Raw genomic sequence first — 18652 nt, forward strand, 5'->3', positions numbered from 1 at the left:
ACAAGAAGCCCCGAAGCTGTTTAACGGCCGTGACAAGGTGATGCGGCGTTGTCCTAGGCATGAGGGGAGTTTGGAAGGACTCGATCCGTCAGCTGCTGTTCCTGCTGAGGCCCGCCAAAGAGCAGAAGGCAAGTGTCATCTGCATTCTGTTCCATTTGGGTGATGGGAAAACACCAAATGCTAATGTGTCCTCTGTTTATTTATTTTGTTCTGTTTTCTGCATAGTTGAATTTTTTACCGTTGATTAGCACAGCAGTAGGCTGGGGGGTTTTCTCCTACGCGCCACAGGGGATCATCGATGCCTGGAGACCTCTGATCCAGATCGTTCCCTCAGAACGCTCGTCAGTGCTGCCTTCAGGCAGGTCAGGGGGTACCTGCTTGGTCTGACCTTGTGCAAAGTGTGGCGGTTTTTATCCTGCCAGGTGGAAGGCTCGGAAGGGTTTTCCAGCCTGCATTCCAAGGGTCAGGCTTGACCGGTAATCGGTTAATCAGGAAGCCTCGCAGCTTTAGAGTCCTAGACTTGATTCCAGCCTGGGATGTAGTCTCTCTTAAGTGTCTGTCTGTGTGTGTGATGGATCCAGAGTGCATTGTGTCTTAAGACATAGGTTCCAGCTCTGAATGAGTCCTGGCAGGATCGACTGGTTCTCTGTCAGAGAATGATGGGACACATTACATTCAAGAAGACAGAGCCAAAGACGATGACGATAATAAGTACAGGAAATTGAGAGCTATAATTTTGAATCATTTTAAGGAAAAGGGTTTAAAACCTCCTTTTACACCTAGTATTAGACAGGTTCTAGGTTCTGGGTTCAGGGATGTTTAGGTTCTGTGAACATGAAAAACTACACTGCTCGCAGCTCTTAACTGGTTCCATTAGAAATTTGCAAAAAGCAGGCAAAATATAGGGTGGAATTTATGATTTAATCCTAGTCTTGTTTACCTAACAAAAGAAGAGCAGCTGCCATATCACCCAGCAACTCACAACTAGTAGCCCACTGGAGCTCAGCAGGTGTGAGCCTGGTCAGTACCTGGATGGGAGACTCCTGGGAAAGCTGAGGTTGCTGCTGGAAGAGGTGTTAGTGGGGCCAGTAGGGGGCGCTCACCCTGCGGTCTGTGTGGGTCCTAATGCCCCAATATAGTGACGGGGACACTATACTGTAAACAGGTGCCGTCCGTCGGATGAGACATAAAACTGAGATCCTGACTGTCTGTGGTCATTAAAAATCCCAGGGTGTTTCTCGAAAAGAGTAGGGGTGATACCCCAGTATCCTGGCCAAATTTCAACCTGGCCTTTACCAATCATGGCCTCCTAATAACCCCCATCTCTGAACTGGCTTCATCACTCTGCTCTCCTCCCCACTGAGAGCTGGTGTGTGTGAGAGGACTGGAGCATCATCCAGGGGGGGCTGCACACTGGTGGGGGTGGGGGTGGGGGTGGAGGGGATCCCCATTACCTGTAAAGAGCTTTGAGTGGAGTGTCCAGAAAAGTTCTAAGTAAGTGTAAGGAGTTCTTATTAAGAGTTACATAAGAGAGGAGGCCACCAGACCCATCTAGCCTGATTTATAGTTCAACTAATTCATCTAAGGCTCTCATCCGGCAGTTTCTTGGAAGAAGCCAAGGTAACAGATCTAATAACATGGTTAGGTCACTTGTTCCGGACCCCCACAACTCTTTGGGTAAAGAAAGACGCACCTTCCAGTTCTCAGGTTTAAATGCACTTCCAAGTAGTCTCCACTTGCACCCTCTGCTCGTGTGCAGTTCTTATTTACTTCGCTTGGCTGTGAAGAGCTCGAAGTGGGCCTGAAGAGAAACCTTCAGAGGAGAAGTAATTCTATTTTCCTGACTTCACTGTGTAATAGCAACAGCTCTGCTCAGCAGCACAGTGAGGGCTATAAACCCCACGACCGAGGACGCAGCATAGTTTGTGACACAGCATTGCACAGGCAGCTGTGCGAGAGTCTGCAGAGAGACACTAAATTGCAGCTTTCATTTTCTTCTCCGGAACAGACTATGAAATCAGTCTCAGTAATCATGGTCTAGGACCCACGGTGTCCATTATTCAATTAGCCAAATGCTACAATTGCATCTTGATAGCTAAAATAATTAGAGTAAAATGGTTATCTGGCTGGCGTAACAAATCTCCATCAAGGTGAATAGAAGAATATTCAATTGCGTAAAATGTAATCTTTTAAAGGCTAATTTGGCAGTTAATGAGCCCGATCTAGTTTGTGTAATTTATAAACAAGAGGAGGTGAACGAGGCCAATGTCAAGAGCTGAGGGAAGACACTTTATCTTTTTTCTCCTTGTGCTCCTGCGGTTGTTTTGCTGTCATTTTCCAACGGCAAAGGGGAGGTCTGTGCTGTGGAAACGCTTCGAATCGCACGCAGCTACAGCACATCACTTGATTGTTCCAAATTAGTACGGGCGGTTTTTCCCTCGGATGCGTTTACACCACACGCCTTGATGGCCCAGACAAAAGAAAACAATTTTAATGCATCGATATTACTGGAAACGTCAAGTGAAACTGCTGCCTCTGTGACACAGCTGCCACAATGCTTTGCTTGTTAAAAGGAAAAGAATGACGACAGAGCGACAACCACCACTGGCCAAAATATTAGGACCCCACCAGCCCCTGGCCCCTCCCCAGTCACAACGACTGGACTCTCACAATCGTTGGTTTGAGTTGCAGCTGAGAGACGTTCCATCACCTGACCTGGCCAGTACAATCCCAGATCCCATTCCAGCAACAAGGCAGAGATGGAATTGGGGCGGAACAAATTTCAGACCTTAGCTAAAACATGGAAAAAATCCAATTCAAGTGGTTCCTGGTGCCTGAACCCAACACATTATTTCACCAGGGGTTTCAGATAACCCAGACAGTGAGCATTTACTATATTCTGTAATCTTATCACAATCTTACCATTCACAATAGTTTAATTAAGCTAATAAAATCTGAAAGCAAGAACTCTTCCTTTGAGAGTTAACGCACATGGTAACAGTCATGGAAAATTTAGCACAGCGCATTAAGTCCAACTTTCAAGCAGATTCGAGCAGTCTGAACCTTTTGCATTCCAAGATAAGGTTGTGACGTGCGTTGCCACTCCTGCACCAACTTGAATTAGTGGATGTGTAGGGCGCCACCTAGGACAGTGGTGGAGAATTACACTTAACAGGAGACACGGGGGAGGGAGGCAGAGGTGAGGGTCTTGCGGACGCATGTGTCCTGCGTCCGTGTCCTTTTTGGACTTTCCGCTGCCCCACTCGGACACCCCACATTACGCCCCCCCCAAACTACCAGCAATCAAAAGGAGGGTCCACAGGAGGTTCGACAGTTATGTCAAGGGGAGCCCCACACCCCGAAAAAAATAAAACTAACAATGACTTCAGCTGCAGCTCAAGCACTGTAGAATTTGATATCAAAGATGCCGCCTAATACACCTAATGCCACCTTCTTGGTCATGTAGAGCACTAGACTCAGCCACCACTGGCTAAGGCCTCTGAGTGAGCCCCAGGGGATGCCTTCATTGCTTTCCCGTGTTTAAACGATGCACTCTGTCTAGCCCCTGGGGGCTTCACCATGGTCAACCATATCGCGGGGCATCAGGAACCACCTGAATTGGACTTTTCCCATTTCTTTTAGCAAAGGTCTGAAATGGGTTCCACCCCAGTTATATCTCAGTCTTGTCACTGGAAAATGGGATTCTTTCACCACAGTATAGCACAGCACAGGTTTCCATCAGCTGGCAGTGCTGAAAGCAGTGATGTACACCTATAGGCACTTCCCTGGTGGAATACCTGGAGTAGCTCTTAGCCGGGCTACATGTGGCCCTTCTACCAGCTAAATAACTTTCTGTGTGCAGGTGTTGTGCTTTCACGGAGGTGGTGAACAGTGTAGCTCTCAGATTCCGGACAGAGCAGGGAGTGATGAGCCTTTACAATGCCTGGGACAGTAGGGAGTAAGGCCCGGCCCAGCGGGCTGGGATGTAGTAAAACGTGCTGGACGAAATGACCCTATTTTTCCTGCCCTGGCGATTCTGCTGAATGTGCTCTCTACACCTGCAGCAAGTCTGCTGGGAGAGGAGCTCTCCTCCTGAGCTGTGTGGGAAGCTGCTGAGTAGATAATGGCAGCATTTACCCACTTGCAGTAATTGTAGCTTTTGCTCTTAGACTCCCTTCATCTCTAAAGTGCTCCCTTCATGCACACCAGTGAATGAAAAGAGTGTCATACAGAGGTAATTTGTTAACAGCTGCACAAATCAAAATATTGCCCTCCTGTTTCTTTTTCTCATGACTGACGAGAGACTGTTCAGCAAACACACAAGAGTGTTCCCTCCGGCTCCCTGAGAGCCCGGGGATGCCTTCGGTCAAGGTAAAAACCCCTTTCAGCCTGCTCCAGTCCTGTAGGCCCGCTGGCACCTGGACAGGGCAGCTCGGCCTTGAGAGACCCAGAGAGCCAACAGCAGCCCCCGGGATTTCAAAGACACGAGTTCTCTATGTTCTCTGCTGCAATGGACAGTGACCCAACCATCGCTACCCAGGTTCGGACGATGATTCCACATGAAAGACGGGTCTCATTCTCCGTCTGCGTTATCCACAGACCCGAAGAATGTTAGGATCTATAAGCTGTGACCCACTTGACTCAGATGTTTTCTTGTCCTGCGCTTTTCCCCCCTTCACTTTCCTTACTTAAAACATTTCTTTCCTGTGCGACATCAAGGGGACAGATCATCTGCATCGATATGAAAACCTCACTGCCATCACCAGCAGCGTGCCAGCCTCACACTGCAGTTACATTATAACGTCCCCTCTTTTAAAACTTCTGCCTTCCTTAAAAAGGAATGAAGCCGCCTGCAGTTTATACCTGCCGTCACGACTGACCGTACTGCTAGAATACTCCTGATGAGACGTTAGGGCATTTTTATACCTTAATATGGAATTACATCACTCAGTCCCACAGAGCTCTTTTTCCATCCCTTGACCAACTTCGCAAAGTTCCTGGGGACTAGGACAGGCGGTGCTTCCTTTTTAAAAAAAGGCACTGGAATGTCATTCTGGTTTTTTTTGGGGGAGGAGGCTGTCTCTTTCAGAAAGGGCACATAACTGGCTTCGCCCAGAATACTGTGTGTACTTGAAAGAAGCGTGTCAGTAAATTCATCGATACACCCCAAAAAAAAAAATTAACAGTGGACTCTGACATGAAACGGGCAAATATTTAAAAATGGCCTTCTGAGCGTGTGAGAAGAGCTGGCAACCTCCCACGCACCAGTTGGCCTCAGTGGCTCACAGAGTTATTAAATACGGGGCCTAAATGTTTTAATGGACTGGTGGTGGTGTGAATTCTAGCTTCGCAGCACACCGGCTGACTCACTGTGTGACCCTTAGAGGCCTGGCTGCCTTTCCCACATCGTGCTTCAGCCCTTGGCGGCCAGGCTAAGCAGAGCGACATGTGCCCTCCTCCACTGGCCACCAGGCAACCTCCTTATCTCCTTCCTAGAGCAGAAGGGCTTGACTCATGCCCATCTGTCCTGATAGAGGATTAGCAAACCGAGGCCTGGCAACACACGGCCCAATTTACAGATCTTTCGCTTCAGAGTAAAAATTTAAAAAAAAAAAGTGCGAAAACAACCAGATTACAAATAAACAAGTTCAGTTGCATGTGTTTCAAATGGCAAGAAGAAAGCTCAGAAACTCTCGAGTTCACCTTCCTCTGCAGTTCGAGGCAGTTTACTTGAGGGGTGTACTGGTGGAGACCCATCCAGTCCCTTAGGAGCCCCCTGTTCTATCCTGTCCCCTATTCCCAAAGACCCCCTAATGTCTTCACTGGATTAATTCATTACCGTGCTGATTGGGTTGAACATTATTGTAGGTGTTAATCTGCTAGTTAGCGTGCCCAGCTGCACTGCTGTCCCTCAGATCTTGAGACAGCAGACAGAGACAGGACTGTGGGTCTCTGTCTGTCAGTATCTTTATTGGAGAGACCCCGGATCTCGAGTGGAATCTCAAATTCACTTTGGCATCCAATCACCTCTCTTCCACTGCAATATTGTGCAAAACATTTTTTACCACCTTCATCCCATTCGTCCATGATGTGGCAAGACCCCGTCTGCCCTAGCAGCCTAGATTTCTTATTTATTTTTTTCCTGCACTCAAAAGAACAGGACGGCCCGAGCTCACCTGACCAGGTTGGGGGTCCAAGCACTTCAGCACCTCCTTCAGCATGACGGGTGTGTGCAGTTCCCTGCCCGGCCCAGAGGTGGCGTTTTCGGAGAAAATCTGGCACGCCTGCCTTGTGGCGGACATCTGCAGTGACCGTGCCTGCCGCGGAAGGCATCGCCGAAACCTCCTGGCTGCGACTTCCAGGACCACATGTCTGCAGAGGCATCCCCATGGCCTTGTGGGAAAACGGCGGGAGGCAGCGGCCCAGGGCATGCTGGGCAATTTGAAGAGCATGGAGAAAAGAATACGCCTGGATTAGACTCACGGGGAGCTACATTCTCCCCACTCATAACAGACAGGGCTTTCAAGTCTTACAAATGAGAAAAGCAAGCACCAAGGACTGTCTCGCACCGTACGACAAGTTTAAAGGGGAACTATAACGATATATTTCGGGGTTCGAAAAAATCAGCATTGATGAGTGCATTTCAACCCACAATAAAAAGTCAAATATACACAATAACATAAAAAAACTCCCATTTACATCACAAAATAAATGAAATGGCCAGAGTGCGTGCAGCGCCATATTCTGCTATTCTGAATGAGGCAACAAAACTTCTGGTGACATGTTGTGGCCCTATGACATTGTAAACAAAGCAGGCTTGTGAATACATCTCCTTTAATCTAACAGAAATATCACTCTGGATTTCGAGATGGTTTTGCTGATAAATGCTATTTACATTGGAACATTTGTGCACTGAAATGTCTGCAGCACGACCTGTAGTTATTCGCTCAGACATCACATTACATCAGTTGTGACAGTGACTAGTGAGCAGGAAGGGCCGCATCACGTCGCAATTCATGGGAACTCTTGCTCTCGTCCGTGGTGAGACCAGGGGTTTGCGACAACATGGCGACTTATAGCACTGTTAAGAAGTTCACAATTGCACGAATAGTGTGACATTTGTAAAAAAAACTTCTGTAACATCAATGAATTTATTTTGTTCCCGAGATTTAATAACCAGTCTGAGAAACGGGGACTGCTGTGCCCCTCTAAAAACAAGTACAGTTCAAGAGGAAGTACAAGATCTTTGATGGATTTCTGACGGAGGCGTGCCTCTGGACACGATTCTGGACCTTAAAGCACTAACATTCGAAAGGAAAGGGGAATGCACTTCTGATTTCCTCCTACCGATAAAAAAATGAGAGCAACGCTTGTACGGATAGTCGTCAGCTTTAATTCGTGGGAACGATGCGGAAAAATACTGCTTAAGCTTTGGAAACTGGGGAATATTCAAAAACTCCCTCATGGAGAGTAGGCAGGTGGCTTGGAAACAGTTTAAACCAGTTAGGAAATAAGCGTGGGATTGCGGCAGGGACTCTTTTCTGTTACAAGCCACAGAAATGGGATGGGACAGGCTTGCTGTATCATGCACAGCAGCAGATTGTCCCCTCAGTGAGAAATCTCCAAACGCGCTGCCTAGCCACGCTTTGAGGGCTAGCCTGCAGCAGAATAGCAGATCGGGGGCTCCCAGAACGTGTCACCCTCAGCTAAGGCTATGAGGAAGTAGCAGACTCTGCTCAGTGCCTGGTGAGACCTGGGAGCCTTAACAGTTTACCTACTCCAGGATCCCAGTAGCTGAGAGACACCAATGCACTCTTCCTGACTGAGGCCACAAGCGTGGTGCAGTGGTCAGGGTTACGGACGGATAACTGGACCATTCTGAGCTCAAATCCCAGGTGAGCCAGCGTTCAGAAATTCCCTCAGACTGCTCCACTAAAATGTTCTGTTGGATAAACAGGCACAAATTTAAGTCACCCTGAATGAGCCATAAAACATCTTTATAAGAAGGTGCAAACGCCACTAAACATTCTCTGTTGAGTCGGTTTGCTGTTCCTCTAGCGAAACCAGAACAGGTGCAAAAAGAAGCACATTTAAGTGCGGGCCGCTTTTCAGCACTTGTATGAAAAGGCAGCAGAAGGTCCTCATGCAATGCATGGGACGATTTTCGCGAAAAGAAAATAAGTCAAGAAATTCGTTTTCAAGAAATGGAAAACCACCCTTCTGGGGAAAGGAGGAGGCAGGGAACCCAAACGACTAACTCCCAGAGCAAAGAGAGCTGACAGAACTTATACACCACGCGATAACAGTGCATGGGACCCTGCACAGCTCCCACCACAGCATGGACAAGAACGTGAATCAGGGCATTCTAGAACTGGGGGTCGGTCAGACTAAACTGCACCACAATATTTACTCAGCGCACAGACGTCTGACCTGATCCTATTTTTATATACGGAAGCAAGTGCAAAGATCAGATAATTTCAGTACTGAAAGTGCTACTTTTCAAAACCTCTTTCTGTGCCTGAGCTAACACTGCAGTCCCTGTCTGACCACACTTGCAACAGTCCCAGACGCAAGTAATCAGAGCGCACTAAGAAAACACAATCACTCTGAAGGAAACTAAATATATCTTTCTGTGGATCGACTGATTTGTATGCGTTTTGGTTTTTTTTTCCCCCCGAAGCAACAGGCTGAGATAGTGGGCTGTTAATTGTGGGGTCAGGGACGTCCAAGAGCATCGTGCACCCCAACATCAACTGTCCCCGCTTCTCCTGTCCATTATGCTGAGCAGTGAGCCAGAAGGAAGCAGGTCTCATGGGGATTCAAACATTAGCCTCTTGATTTGTGAAGAAGACGCTCCAGTTGCTCAGCAAACTGTTATTTTGGCTTCATCGCCACAGAGCAAAAGAAAGAGGGGTCATCAGAAATTAGCAGGGGATCTGTGACAGCCTTTAAACATTGGCAGCAACAGCTTCAGAGCAATGGGTTGAACTGAGGAAAGAACAGCAGGCCATGTAAGACTTCCCAATGACAGGCAATACCCTATCATTCTGTATGAGTAACCACACCACCAACCCAGAGATCTGCAGTGACAAAGTTGGAAGAGAGAAATCAGGGTGCACTGAGGCACCTTCAAAAATCAGTGCGAGTTTTTGGGATTCACAACCTGAATACATTACCACTGTCAAGGAAAAAAAAAACATTCGGGAACAGATGGCTGATATTTTAAATACAGCACACTGCAGCGTTGCTGTCTTGTCTTGGTGTTGGAGGCTCAGGAGAGACGGGGATACGTGACGGCCACCAGAATTGTGTGTCAGGGTTTTCACACCACTGCGTGTCTCAAACAGGACTTTATTAATTTAGGAAAATCCGCAGAGAGCCGGTGACTCACTCTGTTGTCACCCACATGTTGCACTCCTTAAATTTCAAAGCAAAACACTGCTGCAGCTCAGGGAGGGCAGAAACTTACTGCGATTATTTGCCTTTCATACTTTTCACTTCACAGCAGCCACAGTGCCACTGTAGAAGTCTTCTGCATTACAAAAACTGGTACTTTCTGATTCCCTGTTGTTTTGTTAATCCATCATTGTCAGTTACCATCATCATTCTTGCATATAAACAAAAAAACAGCATTGTACTGTAGAGGACTGTTTCTTTAAATACAGGAACTTGAAGGATGCACATTATAGAGGAGAATATACACCGCAGGAAATACAGAAGAAAGACAAGAGCATTGGACAAAAACAATGCTGGTAAAAGAATGTACACATGAGATCCCTGTACTCAGGTGTCCTTCTGATGCTCCAGCTAAACATAACTCTTCTGACTATATCTCAGCACAGCCCCTACATAGAAAGAATACAGTGACACTGAAACGGTTGGGCTTACTAACATAGCTCATGACGTAGCTTATATCTATATATATATAAAAATTGTTCTTTTTGCAGAAGAACAGTGTGCGTTTGAGGGTGGATAGGATTTAGTCACAAACAGATGACACATTCTTTAGCACCTGTTTCACGACTGAAGCCCTACCAAATGATTTTGCATAACTTTCGCATTAATAACAGAGTCTTTCTTTGAAGAAAAAAAAAATATAGACCTCTTCTTCGTTTGCATGGCAACCTCTCGTTGGCCAATCAGCGCAGCCTGTTAAGTGTCTGCGCGGCTCTACCAATTTTCCTGACTCTTGCATTCTCTCATTTGTCTTACAGGGGGAAAAAAAATGATTAGGCCTACACGTTCACAATAAAACAAGTCAAATACTCAGAGACGTAAAAGTATTTCTTGAAAGCCAATATTTAAGGGCCGACCAACCAGACCATTGTTAACAAGCTGTCTAATGAAATATTTAGTCCGCTAGTCAAATTTGTCCTTTACCAAATTAGAAAAGTCAGTGCTGTCACCCCGATAGTTGCATCATGCACATCCTTTATTAGAGTTCAATAAATCACCACAGTGTTGGAATTCTTGGATTTACCTCTAAACGGGTTTATTGTAATAGGGACGAAATCTTTTGCATTTTTCATGTCCTCGGAGATTACAAATGCAAGGACCTAGAAACAATTGCTTCAGACGGTGTGTTAGAATTTGTCGGGGCAGCAGTTTCTGAGAAGACACGGCGCCCCTCTCCCACTCACATACTGTGTGTACCCCCCCCCCGATAGGCGCAAATATTAGGACGCATGGCCCCTAAGGGATTTGTTGCCTCACAGAAAAATAACAGCACCTGGACTAAGCTGTTCAGCAGGGAGACACCCCAAGACTACAAATACCCCCAGGGACACCTGTTGCTTAACATTATTACAGTACAAAGTATGTGATGCTTTCCTCCTCTGCAGAATAATGAATTCACCAAATTTAAAGACATGAGAATGAGCCACAGACAAGTGTGTGACCAATTCTGTCGATGCAAGACTTGACTTATTAAACCTAGTCGCTATCTTTACCTATTTGCAAGCATTCACTTCCTACCTTAAACAAGAAAGCTGACTCAACGTCTCAAGAGCTAGACAACTACAGCTTCAACCAAGGCTTTACAGTTATCCGATGCCTGATCTGTCCCCTTTACCGAGAAGTCTCCTGCTGAAAAATACTCCTCCTGTTAAAAAACTCATGAAAATCCGGACAGATGCTTGGGGAGTCCAGTTAGACTCCACCTTCCATTCCACCAGTCACCCAAGAACTGGACTCCATTATTTCAGTCAAGGAAAGACGAACTGGGGGTTCACTCAATTGGAGAGTTTCAGACAGGCCTTTGTTTCAGTTTAAGACAACACTATCACCTAATTAAATGCATTGGTAAAAAACTAACAAAAGCTTTTTCATGCTGTTTTCCTGTCTTCTGCATTTTCCCTCACGGGATTAATAAAGTATCTAATAAAAACTGCTTACACTTACAGTGCCTTGCGAAAGTATTCGGCCCCCTTGAACTTTTCAACCTTTTGCCACATTTCAGGCTTCAAACATAAAGATATAATTTTTTTATTTTATGTGAAGAATCACCAACAAGTGGGACACAATTGTGAAGTGGAACGAAATCTATTGGATTTTTGAAACTTTTTTAACTAATAAAAAAATGAAAAGTGGGGCGTGCAAAATTATTCGGCCCCCTTGCGTTAATACTTTGTAGAGCCACCTTTTGCTGCGATTACAGCTGCAAGTCGCTTGGGGTATGTCTCTATCAGTTTTGCACATCGAGAGACTGAAATTCTTGCCCATTCTTCCTTGCAAAACAGCTCGAGCTCAGTGAGGTTGGATGGAGAGCGTTTGTGAACAGCAGTTTTCAGCTCTTTCCACAGATTCTCGATTGGATTCAGGTCTGGACTTTGACTTGGCCATTCAAACACCTGGATACGTTTATTTGTGAACCATTCCTTTGTAGATTTTGCTGTATGTTTGGGATCATTGTCTTGTTGGAAGATAAATCTCCGTCCCAGTTTCAGGTCTTTTGCAGACTCCAACAGGTTTTCATCCAGAATGGTCCTGTATTTGGCTGCATCCATCTTCCCCTCAATTTTAACCATCTTCCCTGTCCCTGCTGAAGAAAAGCAGGCCCAAACCATGATGCTGCCACCACCATGTTTGACAGTGGGGATGGTGTGTTGAGGGTGATGAGCTGTGTTGCTTTTACGCCAAACATATCGTTTTGCATTGTGGCCAAAAAGTTCGATTTTGGTTTCATCTGACCAGAGCACCTTCTTCCACATGTTTGGGGTGTCTCCCAGGTGGCTTGTGGCAAACTTTAGACGAGACTTTTTATGGATATCTTTGAGAAATGGCTTTCTTCTTGCCACTCTTCCATAAAGGCCAGATTTGTGCAGTGTAAGACTGATTGTTGTCCTATGGACAGACTCTCCCACCTCAGCTGTAGTTCTCTGCAGTTCATCCAGAGTGATCATGGGCCTCTTGGCTGCATCTCTGATCAGTCTTCTCCTTGTCTGAGCTGAAAGTTTAGAGGGACGGCCAGGTCTTGGTAGATTTGCAGTGGTCTGATACTCCTTCCATTTCAAGATGATCGCTTGCACAGTGCTCCTTGGGATGTTTGAAGCTTGGGAAATCTTTTTGTATCCAAATCCGGCTTTAAACTTCTCCACAACAGTATTACGGACCTGCCTGGTGTGTTCCTTGGTCTTCATGATGCTCTCTGCGCTTTCAACAGAACCTTGAGACTATCACAGAGCAGGTGCATTTATACAGAGACTTGATTACACACAGGTGGATTCTATTTATCACCATCAGTCATTTAGGACAACATTGGATCATTCAGAGATCCTCGCTGAACTTCTGGAGTGAGTTTGCTGCACTGAAAGTAAAGGGGCCGAATAATTTTGCACGCCCCACTTTTCATTTTTTTATTAGTTAAAAAAGTTTCAAAAATCCAATAGATTTCGTTCCACTTCACAATTGTGTCCCACTTGTTGGTGATTCTTCACATAAAATAAAAAATTTATATCTTTATGTTTGAAGCCTGAAATGTGGCAAAAGGTTGAAAAGTTCAAGGGGGCCGAATACTTTCGCAAGGCACTGTATATAGCGCTTTTCTGGACACTCCACTCAAAGCGCTTTACAGCTAATGGGGATCCCCTCCACCACCACCAATGTACAGCCCCACCTGGATGATGCGACGGGAGCCATAGTGCACCAGAACACTCCCCACACACCAGCTCTCAGTGGGGAAGAGAGCTAAGAGAGTAATGAAGCCAATTCATAGATGGGGATTATTAGGAGGCCATGATTGGTAAGGGCCAATGGGAAATTTGGCCAGGACACCAGGGTTACACCCCTACTCTTTTCGAGAAACACCCTGGGATTTTTAATGACCACAGAGTCAGGACCTCGGTTTTACATCTCATCTGAAGGACGGTGCCTGTTTACAGTATAGTGTCCCCGTCACTATACTGGGCCGTTAGGACCCATACAGACCTCGGGGTGAGCGCCCCCTGCTGGCCCCACTAACACCTCTTCCAGCAGCAGCCTTAGCTTTCCCAGGAGTCTCCCATCCAGGTACTGACCAGGCTCACACCTGCTGAGCTCCAGTGGGTTGTTAAGTTGTGAGTTGCAGAGTGATATGGCTGCCAATCTATCTCATTTATACATGATTTTGTATCCTTTATACACCTCCTGCAGATGGGAGAGAACTACCCACACCCTCCTGGCTCCTGTACTCCAACATTGCATCTCTTAAACACGGGACAAGCAACCCCAAATTAATTTCAAGTAAACGAGAGAATGTGATCCAGATATAAAAAAAATGTTTGACTTTTTTGTTAGAGATCCAAACACAAAACGAACCTACCTAAAATAAGCACATGTTTAATGTGTACCATTATACTGAGGCGGCCTGTTTCATTTCCCATTCGAAAGAAGCTAAATAAAGTCCAAATTACTCCCATCTGACGAAACACAGGCAGGGCTAATATAAACCGTGGCAGAATTGAGACGAACGTCTCTTTTTGATCTTTGAAGACGAAAAAAAAAATGCTTAGTCTCGGAGCCAAAGTCCTTTTTTTTTCTGTGTTTAATTACACCAACACAAATACGAGGGACTGTTGGATGCTTGAATGTTGTGCGCTATCCACGCATAGGCGCCTGTCATTTGTCTACAGTTACAGCCCTTGCATCTAGCGTCTGATGGGCTTTTGGACGCTTTCCCTCTCTAATTCGTGTGGGACAAGAGATTGTATTATTTTAACGGCAAAAACCGGAAAGATGCACGCCGCTGAGGAACAATGTTAGCTAGGTGTATCCAGTTCTGGTAACAGCAGATGCATTCGCCAAACCCCTCACTGAATTTACGGGTCTGTCATCCAGTCCTTCGTCTTTCTTCCGTCATTTGCAAGGGATCGTGTTAGTGCCGACAAACTGAGCCAGTTAGCGGTTCAACTCACACTTAAGCTGGAAAAGAAACCACAAGACCTGGCGCTCACGTCCTGCCTCATACCCTTCTCTCGCAATCTATGCCATTTATACTGTAGGAAATGTTTTTGTTTTCGAATGTATACACAGCTGCAAAACGGAAAAAAACAAAAGGCAAAGCCTCCAGATTCCATATCGATAAGGTAACTTCCCCCGTTCCTTGACCTTTCTTCCTGCAAATGAAAACAAGATTGTGCCCATCTCCCGCGGACGCTGAAGTTACGGAAGGTGATCCGCGGAGACGGGGAGAATTATTTTATCAGATGCGGGACTTCACTTTAAGGGCGGGGGGAGAAAGTTCTGGAAAGGGCAGCCCAAAACTCTTTCGTTTATCAGACCCAAGCTGTTTTGTGAGGTATTCCGGGTGCTTTAATTAGTATTTGGGGTTTACAGATTAACAGGAATTTACTGCAACATCTGTCTTCTGTTTATAGACGTATGCCTGCAGACACGTGTCTTGTAATTATCTCTCTGCTCCCACCTCCCGTCTTACGCCGCCTTCGCTTAGAAACCCACAGCAGCGCTGGAAAAAAAAAAACTACGACGAGTCCGCATTCAGAGTTTGGGCTGAGGATGAGAAATCAAAATAATCCTAAGAGCTACGTACGGTATTAGGTTTAGAAAACAGCAGCTGGCAAACCTGCCTTTATCTATCTGACAGCTGGGAGGCCTCCTGATTTCACTTCTTATGACGGGAGTGTGAACTACCCCCTACACCCCATTATTGCATCAGGCTCTTCTTCTTTGATCGCTGCTGGGTCAGTGCGTCCTGTCTGTTGTGGGGTGAGGTCTGCCTTTTGATTGAGTGGACCCTAAAAAGCAGGCGTGTGCGGTTTCCCGTCATCGACAGAACAATCAGACACCTTTAATTCTACTGAAAAAGTAATCAATTTAACACAGCGACAAGTAAAGGTTTATTTCATGCTGGAAAGAAAAGAGGGACAACGTTTCGGCTGTGGAGCCTTCTTTCTGGGGTCACGTTACCTACTTGAACTTGAATTTAACCTACTTGAAATTACCAAAGTGTTCAGGTAGAAACAGTTTAACGCCAGCACAGAACACGGGCCATGAGCACCACGTCTTCGGGAACTAAGGAGAACGTGTTGCTGCTTTCAAATTATATGCCCGTGTCTTAACTAATAATAGTTGGACAACACCGATGTGTGATGCAGGCTGGCTGTCTCATCCCTTGCCTTTAGCTGTAAACCGGAGCAACGCCACCAAGGGGATAGTACAGCCATTGTGAAGCTGGTTGTGTAAGTAGTACTGTTAGACGCGCCACCAGATCACATACTGATTATCTGAGGAAGCTGGGCCTTCACCAAGGGCAGAGGGATACATAGGCGATACCGGGTCTCGCAGGTTACAACTGAAGGAGACAGACATTAGATTTTATGTTAAATCAGAGCCCTTAACGACGTGCTAACCGTCTGCATCCCCCACAAGTTCACATGGTAACACGTTCTCCTAAAACTGCCATTATACAGAGTAGTTGAGACGCTACCGTTCCTATGGAAAGAGCTGTTTTTTGTTTGTTTTGATGGAATAATCACTTCATTTCCATGTTATGCCAAACTGCCATCACTATTCCAACTCCCTGCTGGAATATTCTCTTAAATGCGTTAATACACCCCGGTCAGAAAAGGCATTCATGTGTGAAACGTTTACAACATGGTTTATGCTACTGTCTGACACATTTATCGAAGGGGTGATCCGACTCTAGCCCGTATTCTGAAACAAAATCCCCATCAGATTAATTGGGCATTTTAAATACCCGCTGTAATCAAAATGCGTACTGTTGCAGTCATAAAAACGTTGTATAGGGCGGTCTTGTGTTTTATAAATTAATAAAATTAAATTATAGATCGAGCAGTGAGAGTATCAACTTGAGCCTTTTACAGAAAACATACAATTGCTGCATACCGCATTAACTCCCACTGTAGTTAAATTAAAATGTTAACTTACACAGTGGGCACACGTGAGGAGTCCGGCAGAGGTGATGTCAAATTCGGTACATCACCGAGAACTGCTCTACTCTACAACAAAGGTCAGGCACGTTGGTTCCGGTGTTGTAAATGTATGGTACTGTTCAGCGTTAAACCTTTGGAATATTATACAGATTTTACAGTTATGCCTTAATAAAAAAAAATAAGGTGGTATTTTAAACGATTACGAAAACAAAATGACACTGAAAAGTCTGTCTACCGCCTAACAGCGAAAAAAAATAGAAATTAAAAAATTGCTGCAATGAAATTAGCGAAGTGGAAGTAATTCACGTTACATATCTAGAGCGGTGAGGGTAGTTTATTTATTTTATAATTTAATAAAAAGCTTTGCGTGTATTCGCCTCTCCTTTTCCTTGTAACGAGATCGATTATCTCCCATTAAACAGTTGATCCAAAGACAGGCTGGGGATTCGGTAACACTTTTCCCAAAACCCCACCCCCCCAGCGAAGAGCAACAGCGTGCTGCTCAAGTAGTTGCAGCATTGCACGCTATGTTGAAAACTGGGGCGGCAGGAAGAAGTTGAAACTCCCAGATTTTCTCCCCACTCCATTCATGCGCTGGCTACGCCATCTGACGCGTGACGTCAGCGGGCGTGTGCCGTGACGTCACCGCCCGTGAGCCAATCGGCTGCCGCGGGCGTAAAGCGTCTGGAATTTGAAAATGTTGTGCGAGTGCCTGCTGGAAATGCTCTAGGGAGGATTGTCGTTATTTTGTTTTTTAAAAAAAACAAGGCCGGTTGCTCATTTAAGTTAAAATAACTTGTCGAAGGCGGTTTCTTTTTGTTAACAGATGTAAAAAAAGGGGTGAGTTTTATCCGTTTTTAAAGGGATTGTCGGGCTCTGGGCATGCACAGTTTGAAAAATGCACGGCCTGAACGTAGGGGTGCTGCTAACCAGGCCGTTAGGTCGATTCATAAAATTGTTTTTGTTTACTTGTTCATTGTTGCTCTAGCACTATGAAAGTGGTTTAAATCGACTCCACGGTGTATATTGCATCCTACTGAAAGTACGACTTTGAAATCGTTAATTTAATTTTAGTGCATTCGGCTTCAATTTCCTAATACTGCGAATTGTTCAATGGCAGAGTGTCAAAACATGGTGCGAGGTGGTGACCGGCCTGTTAATGGACATTGCACGATCACCGTTTTCATTCTCTTTCGCTTTTCTTGCGTGGTTTTGCTGATCGGGGAAGTTGGTTGGTTTTCTAATGCTCTACAATGGTTGGTAGGGGGGGTCTCGTTCAATCGTGCTGAGCGAAAGAAAATGTCGGTCAAGTCCAGGAAGAGCTGGAGACGTTTGACTCTGCCGTGCCTCACAGGCTAGCCGTGTACACTAATATGCTGGAGAGGAGAACGGGATCAGGCTGGGCGCTAGCAGTGCCCAAGACTCCGGTCATAGCCTCCACTTCCGGGTGGCAAAACATGCTCAGGTGATTCAGAACGAAAACAAATGGATGATTTCAGATGTGTGTAACGTGTTTAGTGCGAGTGAGTGGAATAGGCGGTGACAGAATGTTGCCACAGATCTCTTCCCAAGATGGGGGTGTGTAGGCTGAATGGAAGTTTTGGATCTTTAGTGAGTACCACACAACTCTCGTTTCTAATCTCTAAGTTTTGAATCAATCCTAAAATCTCTCTGGATGATCATTTTAACATGTCTTTTAAGTTTTCTGTTTACACCCCAAAAGAAGGCAAACATCTTTTGGTTTTTGCCAGCTTATAATAATTCCTTACAGTTGTGTAGGGCTTTTCTGGACCCTCCACTCAAAGCACTTTACAGGTAATTGGGATCCCCTCCACCCCCACCAGTGTGCAGCCCCACCTGGATGATGTGACGGCAGCCATAGTGCGCCACTACACTCACCACACATCAGCTCTCTTTACAGAGTGATGAAGCCAGTTCAGAGATGGGGATTATTAGGAGGCCATGAGTGGTAAAGGGAGGGGGAAATTTGACCAGGACACCGGGTTGACACCCCTACACTTTCCGAGAAACGCCCTGGGATTTTTAATGACCACAGAGAGTCAGGACCTCGGTTTTACATTTCATTTGAAGGACGGCACCTTTTTACAGTGCAGTGTCCCCGTCACTATATTGGGGCATTAGGACCCACACAGACCGCAGGGTGATCGCCCCCTACTGGCCCCACTAACACCTCTTCCAGCAGCAGCCTCAGCTTTCCCAGGAGTCTCCCATCCAGGTACTGACCAGGCTCACACCTGCTGAGC

General features: G+C 45.8%; 2 protein-coding genes across 2 annotated transcripts in view; one reads left to right on the plus strand and one right to left on the minus strand.

Annotated features, from left to right (window-relative positions):
* The window catches only part of mettl15 (methyltransferase 15, mitochondrial 12S rRNA N4-cytidine), a 106436-nt gene extending 89995 nt beyond the window's left edge, over window positions 1-16441 (minus strand). Inside the window, exons 1-2 of the mRNA XM_088935079.1 lie at window positions 16384-16441; window positions 6177-6432 (exon numbers count right to left, since the gene is read on the minus strand). Coding sequence (XP_088791205.1) covers window positions 6177-6431 — 255 coding nt within the window. The 5' untranslated portion in view covers window position 6432; window positions 16384-16441. The remainder of the gene's footprint in view (window positions 1-6176; window positions 6433-16383) is intronic.
* Window positions 16442-17158: 717 nt separating this feature from the next.
* The window catches only part of kif18a (kinesin family member 18A), a 34388-nt gene continuing 32894 nt past the window's right edge, over window positions 17159-18652 (plus strand). The window contains exon 1 of the mRNA XM_088935063.1: window positions 17159-17228. The gene's annotated coding sequence lies outside the window, so the exon portion shown is untranslated. The remainder of the gene's footprint in view (window positions 17229-18652) is intronic.

Source organism: Atractosteus spatula, chromosome 16, assembly GCF_055471065.1.
Source record: "Atractosteus spatula isolate fAtrSpa1 chromosome 16, fAtrSpa1.hap1, whole genome shotgun sequence".
Classification (NCBI taxonomy): Eukaryota; Metazoa; Chordata; class Actinopteri; order Semionotiformes; family Lepisosteidae; genus Atractosteus; species Atractosteus spatula.